The sequence below is a fragment of the Neolamprologus brichardi genome, chromosome 17 (genome assembly GCF_056152115.1).
Source record: "Neolamprologus brichardi isolate AB-2024 chromosome 17, ASM5615211v1, whole genome shotgun sequence".
Taxonomy (NCBI): Eukaryota; Metazoa; Chordata; class Actinopteri; order Cichliformes; family Cichlidae; genus Neolamprologus; species Neolamprologus brichardi.
The window spans coordinates 23,499,670-23,518,444 of record NC_142120.1 but is presented as its reverse complement, the minus strand read 5'-3'; the positions used below and the strand labels follow the sequence as shown (position 1 = coordinate 23,518,444).

Sequence of the window (18,775 nt, the reverse complement as noted above, 5' to 3'; positions counted from 1 at the left end):
GCTACAATCATTACAATCATACTGCTGGTACGTCTGTTACCACCAAGTTCACAAGATCAAATCCTTCCTGAAGCCAGGAAGGATTTTTGCTTGTCAGGTGTTAGATCATCTCATCAAATTTCAAAAGGTATGTTGGACAGTCACCAGTCTGAAATGTATATGAATGTTCGATGGATCTATCTGTCTGTCTGTCTATGTTTAGCCTGCAAGAAGTAGTTTTGTACAAGATGGTAATTTTATAGTAAATTTTTTTTCAATTCTTGATGTTGGTAAATTTCTGCCGTATGAGTTTAAAACTATTCAGAAAGTTATAAAAAAACAGGAATTCTGTTGGTGAGTGGATCCTCTACTTTAATCTCCTTCCCAGTAATTAATTGACATGAAAATTCAGATGATATTCATGTTTATCCAGTGGTAACTTACAATAGAATGAGTTGGCGACAAAAGTAACAACCTGAATTGTATTGTAGATCATGTAATTATAGATAATATTATTTGAGAGCAACCTTGAGCACGATATGAATCAATAGAGAATAATTAGTTCATTGTTTCATATCTGAGAATCCTTTTTCTGTCCCACTTCTTCTTTCCTGAATAGTTTAGAAAAGCAAAGTTATTAAGAAGAGTAAGAAGTAAGAAAAACAACATGTTCAAGATTTCATGACCACATTAAGCAAAGTATCCCCAGAGAAACACATTAACAACCAGCAGTAGCAGGGCGTTAACATCGCAGACTATTCTCCAGAGTGACTTCTCCTGGAGGAAGTTTCGTTCACTGCTTTGAATCACTGGAGCCGCCGACTCTGAGCGTGAACTAGCCAAACCACAAAGCCACAGAACAACTTTTTTCCAAGTGGATTCTTGCAATCGGTCAGACTCTGAGCTGAGGTTAGAGTCCACTTGGTCAGAGGTGATCTGAAGACCTGAGAGATCCATCCGCGGTTCAAGACTATGTCTGGACCACCAGGTCAGCCTATGCAGCTACACATGAAAAGAGACGAAGAATGAAAAACAATTATTACAGATTACCAATGATCAAATACATGAATGACTGAATGATTTCAATTTAATTATACATAGTACAATTCAATTTGGTTTGGCTTTCTCTCTTAGGACAAAACAATACAAGTAAAAAAACAACTTAAACTTAGAAGCAAATTTAAGAGATAAAAATAAAGTTAGTAGCAAACTTAAGCAGCATCAACAGAGAAGCAAAATAGCAGCATTATACACGACTGTATAAGGTTGTGTCGAGCCAATTATGTTTTGTTTGTACTGAAATGTCTGAGTATTTCTGTGCCATCTTTACAGTGGTAGTGAAGTGGAAATTGGGGTGGTGGAAGCTACCACTCTAGATGGAAACAATGAACTGTTTGCCAGATGGAAGCGGTTCAAACTGAGAATATCCTGGGAGTGTACTGTCTTTGCTGATACTGTCAGCCTCCTTGACTCCATCCCAGCAATGCACTTTGCTGTCTGCACCACTCTGTGCAGCTCTTTCATTTCACCAGCAGAACAGCTGGCATACCACACTGTTGCATGAGTCATCAGTATATACTCCTGTAGAACTTCAGCACGAGCTTCTGGCCTCCTTCAACTTTCTAGGAAAGAAGATTCTCTTGTAAACCAAGTCAGCTGTGCAGAGAAGGTGACTCCCAATCTCCGCAATCTCCCCTATTTCACCAGAGATGTAGTTTCTTGACCCTCGACCTCCTGAAGTCAATAAGGATCCCCTTTGATTTTGATGTGTTAAAGATTAGATCATTGTCCTTACACCACTTAGTTGGCTACTCCTCAACCTCACTATATGCTCATGCTCACTACACATGAGCGCTTTTTTCTATGCTCTTTCTACACGAGTGCTTTCTATTTAACATTCACACACACTGGAGAGCAACTTAGGGTTAGTATCTTGTCCAAGGATATTTGACCAGCTGCTTTGTGGATGTTGATGCCTTTTAACACAGTCCTCATCTGATGCTGTTGAAGGACAAGTGTATATTGTCTACTTGGCTAAATGACCAGTCCCTCCCCTCCTCTCCTGGTGTCAAAACAGGGAAAGCAGTGTAGTATTGTCATCGTCTGGCAGCATTCTGATGGTCTTGTAGTCCATCAGTACCTTCAAGCTCTTCGACATACTGCTGGGATTGTCATTTTCTATGGTTTGCTTTGCTTCCCTGATGCTTCTCTGGAGTTTTGCCTGTGCTGTAGGTTTGTCTGTCCCCTATCCTGAAGGCTGCATGGCTTTTTTAAAGTAGAGCCCTAAAATTACTGTTCAACCATGGCTTTTCAATGAGGAAATAGATTTATTGTTCTTTTTGTTGTATTGTTTTCAGTACAAAACTCTATGTACCCCTAAACTGAACAGACACAGTTTTTTCACATAACTCTCACCTGCAAACAATTCCCAGTTCCTTTGATCAAAATAGTCTTGCGCTGTTTTGACTGCAGTTCTTTCAATGCGCACCCACAGTGTATACATTGGGATCAGAATGAGAGGGATATGATCTGGTAGTCTGAGGTGCGCAGGTGTATGCGCCTTATATACTGTCAGTATATTTGTATAGACCTGATTAAGTATTCTTTTCAGGTCTGTATGTTTAAAGTAACCCATGATGATTCCAGTGATGAACAGCCTTAAATGTATTAGTTTGAGAATGGAAACAAAATCTCGCAACTTCAATTTCTGTAGATTAAGAATCCTCAAGGGTTCAATAGTTCATACAGATGAAAGCAAGATTATCTGTTTTGGTGACCCCTAAAGGAAGCAGTCGAAAGAAGGTTGAAATCCACATAATCAAAATGAATTGCTTAACTGCAACTTAGTTACACTTTCCCTTTGCATTTCTTTCTTTCGTTTGTTTTGCAACAGGAATCATATGTTATATGAACTCTGGATATTGTTCAGTAGACACCTTCTGATTACCGCTCCAGAGATCAGAATATAAATAAAATGGAATAATATAAGGAATTTTCCTTACATTTTCTTTAGGTATTGGGGCAGTGGCCAGGCTTACAGCAACAATGATGAGGCATGTGAGAGCCAACAGGATGAGAGCAAAGTACAAGTAGTGGACATCAGCTAGGACTGCAGGCCGGTGATCAGGCTGACCACAGGAAGGAGGTGAATAGGAGAACTCCAGAACCATTCGGATCAGTCCTATCACTAGTCCAGCCATCAGACCCCAGAATGCACCCTGAGACAGAGGACATACACAACACGTTAGATGCTGAATAATTTGGAACTGGCAAAGAAAAAAGAAACCCAAGTTATTAAGGCTTCCGCTTGTTTTTAAAATTGTGTTTATATATCTATTATTTTCTTTTAAATTCTCTGTCAAAGTGATTTCATACTGCTTTAGTAATGTTGAAGATTTGAGAAGCCCAGCCAATGATTGGTGGTGTTCTATTGTGTATTTTTCTATCCAGTATGTTTTCACTGTATTGGCAGTATTTTTGGGGTCATTGTCATGCTGAAAAATGAAGCTGCTGTTAATCAGATACTTTCAAAAATCTCGAACACCACTGGCTGAAATGCAGCTCCCAGCCATGGCCCGAACCTTGGTATCATCATAACAGCGTCAGGAAACTTCAACAGTGACTGCACTAAAAAAACGAAAGAGCTCTAAATTAAATTAAGAGGAGACAGGACATATCTCTATATATCAACTTGCAAGAATCTCAAGATTAGGGAATGGCACACACACACACACACACACACACACACACACACACACACACATCCCATTCATATTATATATAATCATGTATTTAGCCTTTTCCATTCTTTGTGAAAATTGATTGTGTGGTGATTTTTGAAAAGGATAGAAATGGCTGAGGCAAACACATACTTTAATAAGAGGATTAAACGTATAAAGGTAACAGCGTAACATATAAGTATGGAAGAATTTGCACACAAATAGACCACATCTTATCCAAAAGGTGCAATCAAAAAGAGACTGCAGGGTGGTTGTAGGAAACAAGCTAGGCAGCATTGGAGAGTAGTCTGTAGGATGGATTTGCACATGAAAGCCATCCTACATGTCCTCTTTCAATTACAAGATTAGGATAGATAAGATTAGAAAATGAGTACATCAAAGGTTTAGCAGTTTGGAGACAAAGCTAGAGTTGAGATATGTAGAGTTGGAACAGTCGATATGTTGGATAAAGGATGCTGAATATGGAGCTGCCAGGCAGGAGGAAAAGAGGAAGACTTCAGAGGACATTTGTGAATGTAGTGAAGGTGTCAGTTGGTTTAACATAAGAGGATGCAAGGGATAGAATGACACAGGGACCAATGCAATTGAATTGGATTGAATCTGAAGAGGCAGACATACCTGCTCGTTGGCTCGTGGCCAAAAGATAGCCATTAGGAATAAGGCAGTAATGGGAGGTGCTAAAAAGCTGGTCACTGACTGAATATAGTCAAACAGCTGTCCACTATTGGCTGTCTGGACAACAGGAATCCACAGCAGACTAAGACACACCAAGACAAGGATGAACACCCTGAAAACACACACATTAATGTTATTATCCATCCATCCATTTATTGTCTACTTCTTATCCTTATCAGGGTCACGGAGGGCTTGAGCCTAGCCCAGCTACTATAGGACGAGCAGCGTGGTATACATTGGACATATTGCCAGTCTGGTACAGGGCTAACACAGAGAGACAAACAACCATTTGACTTCCATTCACACCAAAGGGCAACTTAAAAATTTCGATTAACGTAGTCCCACCAATGACTGTAGAAAAGATGGAAGATATAGATAAGATAGTCAAGATTTCCTGTTTGTAGGAGCTGCCCTGCTGCACTTTTGGAGCCAGAGTCGGCGCAGTACACTTTTTTACATAGTCTGGCTCCTTCAGCTCTGCTAATAAAACTGTGACTGACGGTTCATTAAATCAACAGAAAATACAACCACATCACTATAATTAACAGGACACATCTTAACATCTTATAGTTCTATAGAACATCTAACTCACTCTGTAATCCCTTTTGTTAATTCGTTGCTAGTTAATTAGCGATGCTACGCACCTGTGTTACTTTTGGAGTCTATATGTTTAAATGATTCCTTAGTTTTCTTTTTTTAATCCTTAGCAGAAATTGATGTCCAGTTTTTGTCTATAGGCAATGGGCCCACACAGTCCACGATCACACATTCAAATGGTTCACTCACAGCTGGGATCAGGTGAAGAAGAGCAGAAAAAACAGTTTTTTGGTCTTCATACCTGTTGAAGTTGGCAGAGTCTTGGTGATTGCACCACTTCCATGAATGCACTCACGTAACAAACTTACCCAAAATAAATACCATGCTTACTAAACAAAAGATCACGACCAGATGCCATCAACAAGAACGTTAGCCAAACATGCAAACTTCCCTAGATCCTACCTTATCCACATTTCACCTGTCTATGTCTATGTGCAGGATTACATAAAAAAGAATAAAGTAAAACAAAAAAGCAGCATGATTGGAATACCACATTTAATACCCCTCTAGGTCATTTTGAAAATCTGGTGATGCCGTTTGGTCTTACTAATGCCCCTGCTGTCTTTCAGGCACTGGTGAATGATGTTCGCAGAGATTTTCTGAATATTTTCTCTTCAACCCCATGTTACTAATTTGCTCAATTAAAAACTGTATTTAGGGTAAGTATAGCTTTGGTATTAATGTTGTAGAACATCTGAGTTTTGTATTGGTTTTCCAAAGCATATAAGGTATTCTTGTCAATCTTACCTTCCAACTATCATAAGTTCCAACTCAGAAGCTTTAGGCCTGGCTTTGTAGTAGAGGTCCAGTGTAAACAGAGTAGAGCTGCTATTAAAAATGGAAGTCAGGGATGACATAAGAGCAGCTAACATCACTGCCAGCATCAGACCACGAAGTCCTGTGAAGAAGAAAAAATGATGGCACATCATTTTATAAAATCTGCTTATTGTCAGTTGTTGCCATGGAAAAAGAACATAGATTTTTATAAACTCTCTTAATGCATGTGTTTATCTCTGAGAACATCAAGGCACTACAGATAAAAAAACAACAACAAAAGATCTGTTCTGGATTATCTCAGTAAAGAGCCATCAGCCATATTGTTCTGTAAACCTTGACTGCAAATCTGTAAAAGACTGTCTACTACTGACAGGGTGAGGAAACTGTCTTCCTGTTGTGCCATCTTCTTGGGATGTGGCCTGTAGCTGACATCGCCCGTTACATGAAACTTGGCCTTCAATTTAGAGATGGTTCCAAATAATGAAGAGCATACACGTGACTGCTGATGTGATTTGGTGCTATTTAAAAAATAATTGAAATAAATCGAATTGAACTTGGTTCTATGGAAGACCAGCTCCAGGTTGGTACGGTCCCTATTGAGATTAGTCAAAAGTGGCATGCTTGGAGGAGGCACCAACTGAGTGCTGTAGCAGGGTCCCTGCTTACAGTTGCTTTTAATTAGGCACCAGTCGCACACCTGATTGTCAGCATCTTGGGTACCAGAAGCTCAAAAGAAGAGTCAATAGCAGAAGAAGCTGTTTAGTATTGACAGAGAAGATTGGGTTTGATTCTACTGCTTAATCCATAAATACATTCTCCCTACAATTGTGGCACCATTTAAGGGGAAATAAACACAATTTCAACAGTTTAAGATTTCTTGCCAAGAGGCATTGTTAAAACACAGATATAACTGAGCAAACAAAAAGGTTCTTACTTCTTGTGCCATACATAGATAGATAGGTGTGTGTGTGTGTTACTATACGTGTGGGGACCAACAGTCACTTGTGAGGAAAGTGCCTGTCCTCACGGTTTTGACGGCAGTTTTGAAATTTTAAAATGTGGTCTTAGTGTCAGGGTTACTATTAGGTTATAGTAAGGTTTAGGCTAAGGGTTAGGGTTAAGCATTCCTTTTTGATAGTTAGAGTTAGGGTAAGCAGGTAGGGAAAGCATTATGTCAGTTCGAGTTTTAGATGTCTTCACTAAGATATCAAAATGAGTGTGTGTGTATGTGTGTGTCTTACCCACTGGCATTAGCTCTATTACTAGTTTAGGATAAGCAATGTTAGAGCAACCAACTGAAGCACCACACACACTTTGACAGATATCTGGATCCACACAACCAACCTCATCTACAAATAAAGAAGAAAACAAAGGAGGGGCTGAAAAAATAACAATTTAGTTTGAATTAAATTAGACAAAACACCACAGATGTGTTACCTACAATTACCCACTCCATTAACATGAATTGAAAGTGTCAACAAAAGTAAAAACGTGATCATTTTTCTAATGTAAAGTTAAGTGGAGACCTGCTTAGAATGGTGTCATAGTGTAGGTTTGTTGAAAAAGGAGTTGCAAACAATCTCTTTAAAACAATAATAACAATAATAAGAGATGCATCATCTGTTATAATATATATAATAATACCAAGGTAATCAATTATTGGTATTAGATAAGTATGCATATAGAACAATATTAAAAAACATTTCACATAACATTCCCACTTTGAGAGGTATACTACTGACTTGGGAATAGTGCTTGACTTATCATTCCTGGCATCACAACGAAGAACATTGGGAGCAGTTTGAGATAGCCACCCAACACGCTGCCGGCTTTAGCATGAGACAAAGATTTGGCTGACAGAGACCTTTGGACTATAACCTGAAGGAAAAACACACACCAGCATAAACATATAATCATTTTTATCCATCATTGCATTACACATTTTGTACTTTTGTAATGTTCAACTTTACATTTGCAAACCTTCTATATTATTTATACACAATAAGTAATAAATACTGTATTAAAATGTGCAAGTGTGTGTGCACACAGATTCTAGTTTTAATGATAATAGTAGAGAACTAAACACTTAAACATGTGATTACACTTCTACTGTCACTGCATGCAAACCTCACAAATGCATCAGGTCTCATAAAGCTGGTAACATTAGCTAAGCTGTTGAAAGTTTTAGTGAAAGTCTATCACATTCAGAAGGGGAAATGTAATTTTTAGCTGCCTATCTTGTGGGTTATCTGTCATTGCCCAGTTATATAAGGCTAGTAGAGAACACAGACATGATTATATGAATCAGTTCTCATTTTTATGAATGTTGGTTAATGATTAAGAGTAACTATTGGCAAGCTGGCCTTAGATGGCCTCAGATAATGTACTTTTGTATATTCTTGTTGTGTTTTGTTTTTCGTTATAGCATTTTCTGAAATGTTGCTGTGGTTTCTGGTTTGTGAAGTGTCAACACTGTCTCAAAAATGACATTACAATACAGTTAAACACTGTTAATTGTATTGACCAATAATTCTTGTCATAGTCTTTGTCAATGATCTTTTTTTCCTGACATAAACAAAATGATAACTGAACAAAAACTAATGGACAATGACACTTGACACAATTGAGATGAAGACGTGCTGGAGAGATTCTCATCTCTCCGATCAGAAATAATTACGTTTTGTAGAAAAGTAGGATAGGTTTGGAAGTGATGCAATGAGAAGTAATCTCCTTGTGCAAAACAGCGTTATGCAGTAAGAATATTTCATCGCCAGATTACTGTGAGAATGATCAATAGAGGTGATAGTCTCAAAAAACTAAAAAAAAAAAAACAAATAACTTTTTGAGTCTAAAAATTATGTTTGAATTCAAATAAGTAATGCAATTCACTGAAATTTTTAATTTTAAAAAAGGGAGGGGATGTTTCATAGTTAGTGTTGTAACACAGGGACAAAATGACTGTGATCCTCTCTCTCTCATTGTCTACATCAGCTCGTCAAAGTACTCCTTCTTCCTCAAAAAACTCTGTTCACTTGTATCCTTAATTAATGTAACCGTTTACATGTCTGCTCCAGCTCAATCTCTTTGCCCACCCAACTGATACAAGTCCTTTCCTTCTTCCTTAGTATCCCACCTCACATACAACTCCTTATAAACATTTCTCTGTGCGGTATGCCGAATTTCCCAGTACTCATGTCTACTTTCTTTATCTGCCTATCCAACTTTTTCTTTGGTAACTTCTTCCTTTGAATACTTTGCTTTACTTCCTCATTCCACCACCAAGTCTCCTTGTACTCTTTCCTCTGTCCCTGCCTACACCCCACTCAGTAAATAAACCCCTCAAAAGTTGTTAAAACATAACCAGATGATGCTCGCCTCCAGCTAGTTTTTCCTAACCGAAAACCTTGGAAGACGAGTGAAGTATAGCCAAAGATTTCCTCACAAACCAGCCTGAATCTATACTCAGAGCAAGTCTTTTCTTTGCACCACTTTTGAGCACTTTGCAATTATTTTGTTCTCTAATGTGTGCCTTTCTCTTATTTTTTTTTTTATAGATTTCTCTTCTTTTGTATATATCCCTCTTGATTATATATATATATTTACTGTTTGCTATTTATTCCTCCTGTCTACTATTTATATTCTATTGTGGCACAGTTGGTGTGGAGCACCCACAATTTTCTTGTACATGTACAATGACAATAAAAGGCTATTCTATTCTATAGTCCCTGTATTTATAGTTTCTACTCTCACTTCCGCATCTGTGACTTTCCTTTACTCATGCTGCCTCTTCCACTTCACATCTTTCTTTTGGCCAACAGTAGCACAGTTTCCACTGGCACCCTGTTGGCGGACATTGTTAACCTGGGCCACAACCAATCCAGCATAGAAATTTTATTATATATGTTTTATTTGGCCATGTTTTTATGCCTAATGCCCTTCTTGATCCAACTGTTCCCATTTCTCCGAGCTTGGGACTGGCATTAAGAGTACACTGACTTGTTAGAAATTAAAACTGTTAAAACTGAGGTTGCCCTAAATATCTTAGCAGCATATCTCTAACTAGAGATATGCTGCTCTAGAGACTCTGGATGGCATTACCTTGGCTATAGCAGGTAATACTCATTTTTGACCAAGTATGCAAATGCTGCCTTTTGTCATTTACATTCAAACCTGAGAAGGAAGAATGTTATAAAGAGATCAAGGTGTTTTTGAGGAATTAAAAATTCAAATCAATTGCATTATTTATTTGTATTGGGACATATTGTTTAGACTCACAAAGACGAATGTTATCAGTTTTTGAGGCCGCCACCTCCAGGATTATTCCCACAGCAGTGTGCCGCTACAATAAAATTAGTGCACCATGCTGAATTTTAGTGTAGATCAAATCACCTGATCTGTGCACCAGACCCATGTAGCCAGTACGGTGAGCCCAAACAGTAGACCTGGCCAGGGTAAATCCCCTGTTACAGGGTCTCTGAACATGTGGAAAGCATCACTACGGGGTAAGTGGCAGGTGGTGTTGGGAACAGTCACATTGGGAATACTTGACATGTAACGATCCACAAGGCCCTCATACCAGCCCACCTTGGAGAATGCTGGAAAATGTACAATGACATTTACAATTTTATAACTTCACTTATTAACTAATAAATATTATGACATGTAAATGTGGAAGCCTTCAGTGAGGATAATTGGATGTAAAGAAACAGTTTTCTATTTTTTGATTGATACTTAACTTGAAACATTTCAGCCAATAACACCTTTTAATCCAAACTTTCAGTACTATGTAAGTCATGTAATTAAGAACCCATGATTGTGTTTGTGTATCTGTATAAGTCTGTGTACCATACCTATGAACATTAAGGCAAAAGCTCCCCCAACCATGATCAAAGTCTGGAGAGCATCAGTGTAGATCACAGCTGCCAAACCACCTACATAAATACAGATTTTTATATTATTGTCAGATTGTCTGTTTCAGGGTAATAGTGTTATTTAGACCGTTTTCAACATAAATAATTTAACAAATTCTTATTTCGAAAACAGTTGAACTAGGTGAGTGTGGCGGGGTGTGGTTTGTGGCGCAGCTGTGGGGGAGGCTGACACACCTGAGCTCGATCAGCTCATCACCCTATGTCAAATGTGCCAGGACCTGAGGTTGATGTTGTTGTTGTTGTTGTTGTATAGCTATAGCTGAAATGCTGCAGCCAATTGTTGGGAGAGCAGCAACCAGGAATAAAGAAGTGTGTAAAGAGCAAAATATGTGTTCGGGTCCAACATTCCTGTCACAGTGAGTTACTAAATAGAAACTGCACTCTGAGCACTGAACAAACATGGTAACATTTTCATTTCCCTTAAAATCATAATTACAGACACTTTGAAAAACAGCAGATGACAATGTTTCATCATCACCCCTTGTTAACTTTTAAGTTAGCGTGAGGAAACTCAGCTCCCTGGGTATCAGCACCCCCATGTGTAACTGGCTGCTGGACTTCCTGAATGAGAGGGAAACAGCCTCCCTCACCCACACATGCAGCATCTTGGGGTACAGGTGTGTCACCAAGGTGCAGGGGAGGGATTCCTCCTCTGTCACCTTCTGGCCTCCTGTGCCTCATTTTTATTCCACAACATAAACATCCTCACACTCTCATAACACATACATATAGGGCCTTGGGGGTGGGGGTGCTATACGGCGTCCAGAGGATGGTCTGTGTATTCAACCTCACCTCTGGTGCCGGTGCCCACCACTCAATTTAAATGCACATAGACACTGAGGGTTCTCGGGCCGTGGTGTCACCTGCTGTTCTCTGGCAGAAAGCACCTCACATGTTTTAAATGCACTTTAGAACAAGACGCAGCAACACTACACATGAGAGAGAGGGAGAGGTATGGGGTCTTCACACTCCCGTTCTCTCCGCCATCGGGGCAGGGGGCTGGGAGGAGGAGTTGGCTGCCTGGTTGGGGTCTGGGATGCTGGGCCTCCCTGCTGCTGCAGGACTGTCCCCACCCCAGGGAAAAGGGTAACTTCTCCTGGGTCTTGGGACGGATTGCCCCTCATTGGGGCGCAGGTACCTGGACCTGGGGTATAGAGTATGTTTGGGGGGTGTCAGAGTGTGTACAGTGTCCATTTTTGTTTGTCTCCACGCCTGCGGGATTGTCACTGCAGCCCCCTGTGGCTTCTGCACCGTGGCTGCTGGGTGACCCCACGTCTGCTTTTCCCATGCGCCGGGGTCAGCAAACTACTGGACTGGTTAGGCACAGCTCATTTTTTCACAACACTGAATGTGACCAAGGGCTACTGGCAGCTTGTCTTGTTTGCAGAGTCCAGGAAAAAAATAGGCACTTTGCAGCGCCTCATGAACCGAGTACTGCAACCGTACACTTTGTATACCGACGCCTATCTAGAACACATCATCATCCATAGTAACACCTGGGCTGAGCATATTCAGTGGTTGCGGTCCTGGATTTCCTGAGGCAGGTGAAGCACATGGCCAACACAAAGAAGTGTGCGGCTGGACGGAGGGAGGTACAGTATCTGGGGTTCCACTTGGGACGTGAGAAACCCCTGCTCTTAACTTCTCCCTCCCTTTTTGTGCTGCAGAGCAGAGGCCTGAGGGACATTTTGCCCTAGCAGGAAGGGGGTTGACTGCCCTGTGGTTTACATCAGCTGGTAGGTATAATATTGTGGAAAAGAAGTGTCTGGCGATCCCATGGACAGTCGACTCTCTTCATTACTACCTCCTGGAAGCCCTTTGATTAGACACTTGGATTAATGTCTCCAGTGTTGTGTTTGGTACTCATCAGTATCATTCCTGCTATAGTATATTATAGTCTTATGATATTTTTTGATTAAAAATTGATTAAACCTAAAAGAATTATGACTAAAAAGTTTGACATTTTGGTCAAGAGACGAAGTAAATCAAAATTTGCTGTCAAAATTAACACTGGGATACTGCATGTGGGATAAAAAAAAAAATTGGTTCTCGTCCAGAAAAAACACATCAGATAAAAAACTGATGTAATTTATTTTAAATGATGGTTTGTGTTTTACCTGCCACAGTGTAGACAGCAGTCACCAGCAACAGTATGACTGTAGACAGATACAGATTCCAACCAAATGACAACTGGATAAACAATGCCCCAGAAAAAATGTCTGTCTGGGAAACACATACACACACAGGTAAGGTGGCTACTGTATCATATTAAGATCATTTATATTTTTGAAAAAATAAATGTCTTACTGATATTTTGGTGAAAATGTAGAGAATAAGTGACAGAACAGACATGTATATGCGTATCCTCTGGCCTCCAAAGCGTTTGGCCAGGTATTCGGGCATTGTTACCACTTCAGCAGAGATGTAAACGGGGACAAATATCCAACCCAGAGCTACCAGAACCCATGATGCCTACAGAAACACACAGAAACACACAATGTTGCACTGAGACATTGTCCGTATTGTCAAAAGTAAATATAACAGTTGTTCATGTTTTTCAGTTTTTCAAGTGGACATTGCAAAGTTTTAAATAGCATAAATGAAGAAGTACCAAACAAGCGTCTACTGTGAGTGTTTGCCCTATTTACATATCTAAATCTTTAGTCTTGTAGTGATCCAGCTCAGACAGTTGCATATTTAGATAATTGAATACAACCTGTTCATAGTCAACTAGTGTTAATTGATTTAACTGATTTTGGTGTAAAAAGAAACCCCAAAACATATAATGTTACAACCAACACAATGAAGATATAGAAATACTCAGAGCAACTCTTAAAAGTTGCATTGAAACCAAAAGCAATAGTTAAATGAATAATTTCTGTGGTGCATGTACACATAGTTTTTTTTTTTATCATTGTTCTGTCTTATATCAAGGCTGGACTGCTATAATTCCCTGTAATCATGATGTCCTAAACGTTTTCTGAAAACCCTTCAGTTGATCCAAAATACTTAACTGAGAATACTTCCAGGGACAAGAAGGAAAAAAAAAAATCATATTTCTCCAATATTAGCTTCATTGCCACCCTATTGAATCACAAACTGATTATGAAATGATTGTCCTTACAAAGAAACTACTGAATGATCATGTTATTATTTTAAATCCTGCATGAAGTGCCCAACAGGGCACTTCAGCCCCTTCTCCTGTGGAATTAGCTCCCAGTTGAGGTTGAAGAAAGTAATTGCATGTGTGTGTGTGTGTGCGCGCATCTCTTACGTTCCATTCAAATCCCCCAACAGCGATTCCTCCAGCTGCTCCTGTCCCTGCTAGACCAATAAATAAACCACTGCCAACATTACTGGACATCAGAGAGGCTCCAATCTGTAATTGAATAGAGATAATAGACAATAACAACAAAAGCTTTTAGAATACTTACTTAAAATACTTACAACTACATAATAACATTTTTAAATGACAGCCTGTGAATGCACTTTAGTCATATTTAGTTTATACAGAAAATCAACACAATTCCTGCCATAACTTGAAATATCAAATGTTGTAATTTAGTATTTCTCATTCTTATTTTAATTTTAACAAAGTTTTGTCTTCAGTCAGTCTCCAGGGTGGATGTCAAGAGATTTATTCTAAAAGACACTTCTTCAGCTGAGAGTCAGAGAGTGGAGACACACACGCTGCAGTTTTTACTTGCAAGGGCGGTCACAGAGCGCTCACATCAGAGTGGGGGCCCTGTGAAGTGCGCTCTGTTACCGCTCTGGTCTTTATTTATATACAAAAGTAGGTGCATTCGTTTATTACATTGGAATGTGGATGCGTATATGTGTGTGTGCGTGTGTGTGCGCGTGTGTGCGCGTGTGTGCCAGGAGAGGCTTCTCTACCTGGCACGAAGTGAAACTGCTCGTTAAGCTCTTATCTAGCACTAATAGGTACTGCTCCTTCCCTGCATGATAACGAGTCACAGTGAACTAAAAAGAGTCTGAGTTATAAAGAGGTCATCATGCAGTATTCTATCATATGCAAACTTATTTTATTAAAAGTCTATACTGACTACTAAGTACAATTTTCTATTGACAGTGGATTTTACAGATGAGCATTGGGGCCACTGGAAAAAAAAGTCAGGATGTCTTTTTTTTCAGAATTCTGAGAAAAAAGTCAGAATTCTGACATCCCTTTTTTTCAGTGGCCCCAATCCTCTTCCATAGGATTTCCAGTTTTCTAGTTATATATTTGAATTCATGTTGTAAATTTTCATTTTGTATATTTGTTTATTTTTTGGTTTTGTTTAGATTCCAAGTCTGTACCGTGTCTCTGTGTGTAACAGCAACCCTTCCCCAGAGAACACATGCCTAAAAGCTTCTTCTTCCCTCCTACTAACTGGCAGTAATATAATATAATGTGCTTATTTATTCCTGATAAAGCCATGCAATCTACATAACTACATGTAGTGTGGAATATATCAGTGTGGTGGCAGGTGGTGCAGTGGATTCAGGGGCAGTGTCATTGACTGGCAGCGCTTTTCTCAGGCCAAGAGAAGAGGAGAGCTAAGCTGGAGACATGATGACTGCAAACAAACCAGGCCCTACAGCTTTTAAACCAGAATGAGTTTGTATTACTTTTATATATCTTATCATTTACTCAAATCTTCTAATGTTATGATTCTTTTTCTTAACTTTTATCATGTCTCCCTATGTTTTTATTTCTTTTGCTTATCTTGATTGTACAGCACCTTGGTCAACAGTTGTTGTTTTAAATGTGTTATACAAATAAATTTGACTTTGACTTAAGCGTGTTGTTTATTGTAAATAGAAAGTCCCTTGCATTAGAACATTGGCTGTGTGTGTGTCGTACAGGGTGTCATAGCACAGGCGTGTGACAATCGATTTGAAATCAAGAGCTTTATATGACGCACAACAGTCAATCGTTTGTTACTCACAGGCCACCAAGTCACTGAACGACCAGCCAAGAAGTACCCCCCAACAGTGCTGCGATTGACACGCATTGATGACTATAGCAAGGACAAAAGAAAAGATTAGGATAATACAGTTTTAAAACAACACCAAAGATTGAGCTGGTACAAAATATAGTAAATACAATTAATTCGCAAGGATGAACTCTTTGTAGAACATCCAAGAATCATTTTCTAGTAAATGGAGAAATGCACTCATAATGGCTATAGTTAATTAAGCACATAGAAAAAAAACATATGTAAAAATAATTTTATTTTTCTATATAAACATGTTTAGCATGGACTTGTACAGAACTTTCTTGTATTTTTTACATATAAAGGAACAAACAAATCAAGCTTAAATTAGCTTTGGTATAAACTGTTTAGTGATTCAAATGTAAATATGAAATTAGTTTAGTCTCTTCTTACCCAGATTCCAACCACCATGACAATTATAAAGTAGACAACAACAATAGCAATGTCAGCAGCACCCATAGTGAGAGCTGTCCTGGGAGCTGCAGTGGTGGGCAGGGGGCTGCCATCTAAATATAAAATAGACAACAGAACCTCTGTGTGGTAAGTAAAGTAAAAGCAAGTAAAGCAAATTTTTATTTATATAGCACCTATCAAGATAAAAATAAAAGAAAGCTCTAACACCAACCCAAAGGTCACCACAAAGCTATGCCAATGTAAAAATTTTATCCCTGGGAAAATTATTCCTTATCAAAGTAAAATCCATGCATACATGTCTGCAAAATGTAATTTCAGTACAACATTTGTTTCTTTTGGTTAAATTACGTTATTTACCTGTATGGGCTTTAATTTCTTTTTCAGGCCCCCCGAATTATGTCACCTTCTCACATCGGAGGAATTTTAGTCCAATGTTCTTTACAGTGTTGTGCTTCAGTTCATTGAAGTTTGTGGGCATTCATTTATGCACAGCTTTCTTAAGGTCTTATCATAGCATTGTGAAATGGGGTCTTTACCTGGGTCATTGCAATACTTTGATTCTTTCCTTTTTTCAGTCTGTGGTATGGTTTGTGGTTCAGCTACGGGGGCAGTGGTGTGGTGTCAAGGGAGGCCTGCCGAGAATGCTCACTTTGCTCTCTAGGGAGGCCCATGTGGTAGCTCTCAGCTTCCCCACGATCATTCCCAGCTGGTGTTGGACTCCACCAGGGCTGCCCTTTGTCACTGATTTGGTTCATAATTTTTCTTGACGGAGCCAGGTGGTGGAAGGCTTACAGTCTGGTTGGCTAAGAATTGCATCCCTGCTTTTTGCAGATGATGTGGTTCTGTTAGCTGCATCAAGTGTGAAGCATTGCAATGACACTTAGTGCCTCCAAATCTGAGGCCATGGTCCTCAGCCAGAAAAGAGGAGAATGCTCACTTGAGTATCTTGCAGTCTTGTTCAAAAGTGAGGGGAAAGCAAGAGATTGACAGATGGATTGGGGTGGCGTCTGCAGTGGTGTGGACGCTGTACCCGTCATGTTGAAGAGAGAGCTGAGCACAAAAGCAAAGCTGTCGTCTGGTGCCTGTGTGTGTGTGTGTTTCCTCTACTCTGACTTCCTCTGATCAAAAGTAAAAGTACATTTTTAATTGGTAATTGCAAACTGGCCATGTTGTGCTTGTAGATAAAGTCCTATAAGTACACAGAATAAAGTATTTCAGTATTAAATTATGCTATACAAAGGCCTTTTTGTCAGTTTACAAATCCTTAAAAAACCCAGTCTGACAGCTTTCACTCCTACACAAATAGATACACTGTGGTGCTTGAAAGCTTGTGAGCCCTAATAAAAGAATAAATACATAAATAAACAGACGTAAAAGACCTGGATTTAAAAAATTAATTAATATGCTTTTTTGAGGGAAATGATATAGTGCAGTCCATTAAGTGGATGAACTGTATGAATCTATGCTTTGACTGTAACCAGTGTGTAAAAATGTTGGTAGATATTGAAGAAGTCTCAGTACTTTAGACAGTGTAAATGGTAAAAGTAATCGTTTTGAATCTATTCCACTTTGCCTCCAGCTTTCTTTGGTTTCATTATCCTTATAATAACCCTCGGTCAAAGGTCTTTAAAGAAAAGATTAAACTATTGTGGTGACAGACTTTAGAGGTTGAAAGTAGCTAAATTAACTGTATAAAAAACTCCTGGACTTTAAGTGTTATAAGCTGCTTTGATTTTCGTTGACCATTTCATGCTCTGCAAAGCTGCATACAAAACTATTTTTGTTGTCCAATTAAAAAAAAAAAAGCATTCTGTATATAGAACAAATTTAATTAAAACAAAAAAGCTTTTACCTGTTGTAAAACTGGTAGACATGTTGATTCCAATCTCCCAGACAATGATCACACGTTTATTTTACAGTTTTTCATATGTATGAATCCTCTGACTGAAACAGTTTTGTTTTTCCTTCCTGTGAACCTGACAAAGGTATGTGCATCTGTGCACTCAGCTGGTCAATAATTAATAAGTTCGTTAATGAGACTGTCAAACTCCACTGGTTAGCTATTATATCTTGACAATAGACATACGGATCTATCACAGGTCAATTGGGATTACCTATGGTCTCTATGACACAAGAAAACTGGTGCTTTTCCTGAGCAGTTTGAGTGCTCGAGTAGAAAAGTGGCATATAAGAACTAGTCCACTTCCCATATTTTGAACCCGTCTGTTGCATGGTACTTTGTTATTCCTTTGCATCCTACTGATGTTTAACTGAATAAAAATGTTGGGAGTCTGGAAGCATCTTGCACTTTTATATATCCTTTGAGCATAATTGACTCAGGAATGGCTCTTCCTGCTTGGTAATGCTAGTCTTAGCAATTCTGATGTGAATTGAAGCACCTGCAACTAAGCATCAGTAAAGTGGGGAGTTGGTGCTGGATTTCATAACTTTTATTGAAGTTGCTTTTTGTTCTTCATTTAAAAAAAAAAAAAAGACACAATAACTACTTATACAGCAGAATTGCAGCTTTCTACCAGAAAAAAACATTTTATGAGTTTGCAGTGACCAGTGCCATCTTCTGAAGTATGCTTTTGTAGTCTGCAATACATCAGTTTTGTTTTTGTTTTCCAAAAACAGGAAATGAGTCCTGTCAACATCCACAAAC

The 18,775-nt window shown here is 39.0% G+C and overlaps 1 protein-coding gene across 1 annotated transcript; it reads right to left on the bottom strand.

Annotated features, from left to right (window-relative positions):
- Nucleotides 1-669: 669 nt before the first annotated feature.
- slc5a9 (solute carrier family 5 member 9) lies at nt 670-18,052 on the bottom strand. The gene is made up of 14 exons (XM_087830361.1): nt 17,963-18,052; nt 16,090-16,202; nt 15,649-15,720; nt 13,974-14,078; nt 13,007-13,171; nt 12,817-12,922; nt 10,619-10,699; nt 10,158-10,363; nt 7,511-7,646; nt 7,010-7,117; nt 5,739-5,889; nt 4,338-4,506; nt 2,982-3,197; nt 670-981 (listed from the first exon to the last, which is right to left on the bottom strand). The coding sequence occupies exons 1-14, from the start codon at nt 17,982-17,984 to the stop codon at nt 670-672; spliced, it is 1,962 nt and encodes a 653-aa protein (XP_087686487.1). The 5' UTR covers nt 17,985-18,052.
- Nucleotides 18,053-18,775: the final 723 nt, after the last annotated feature.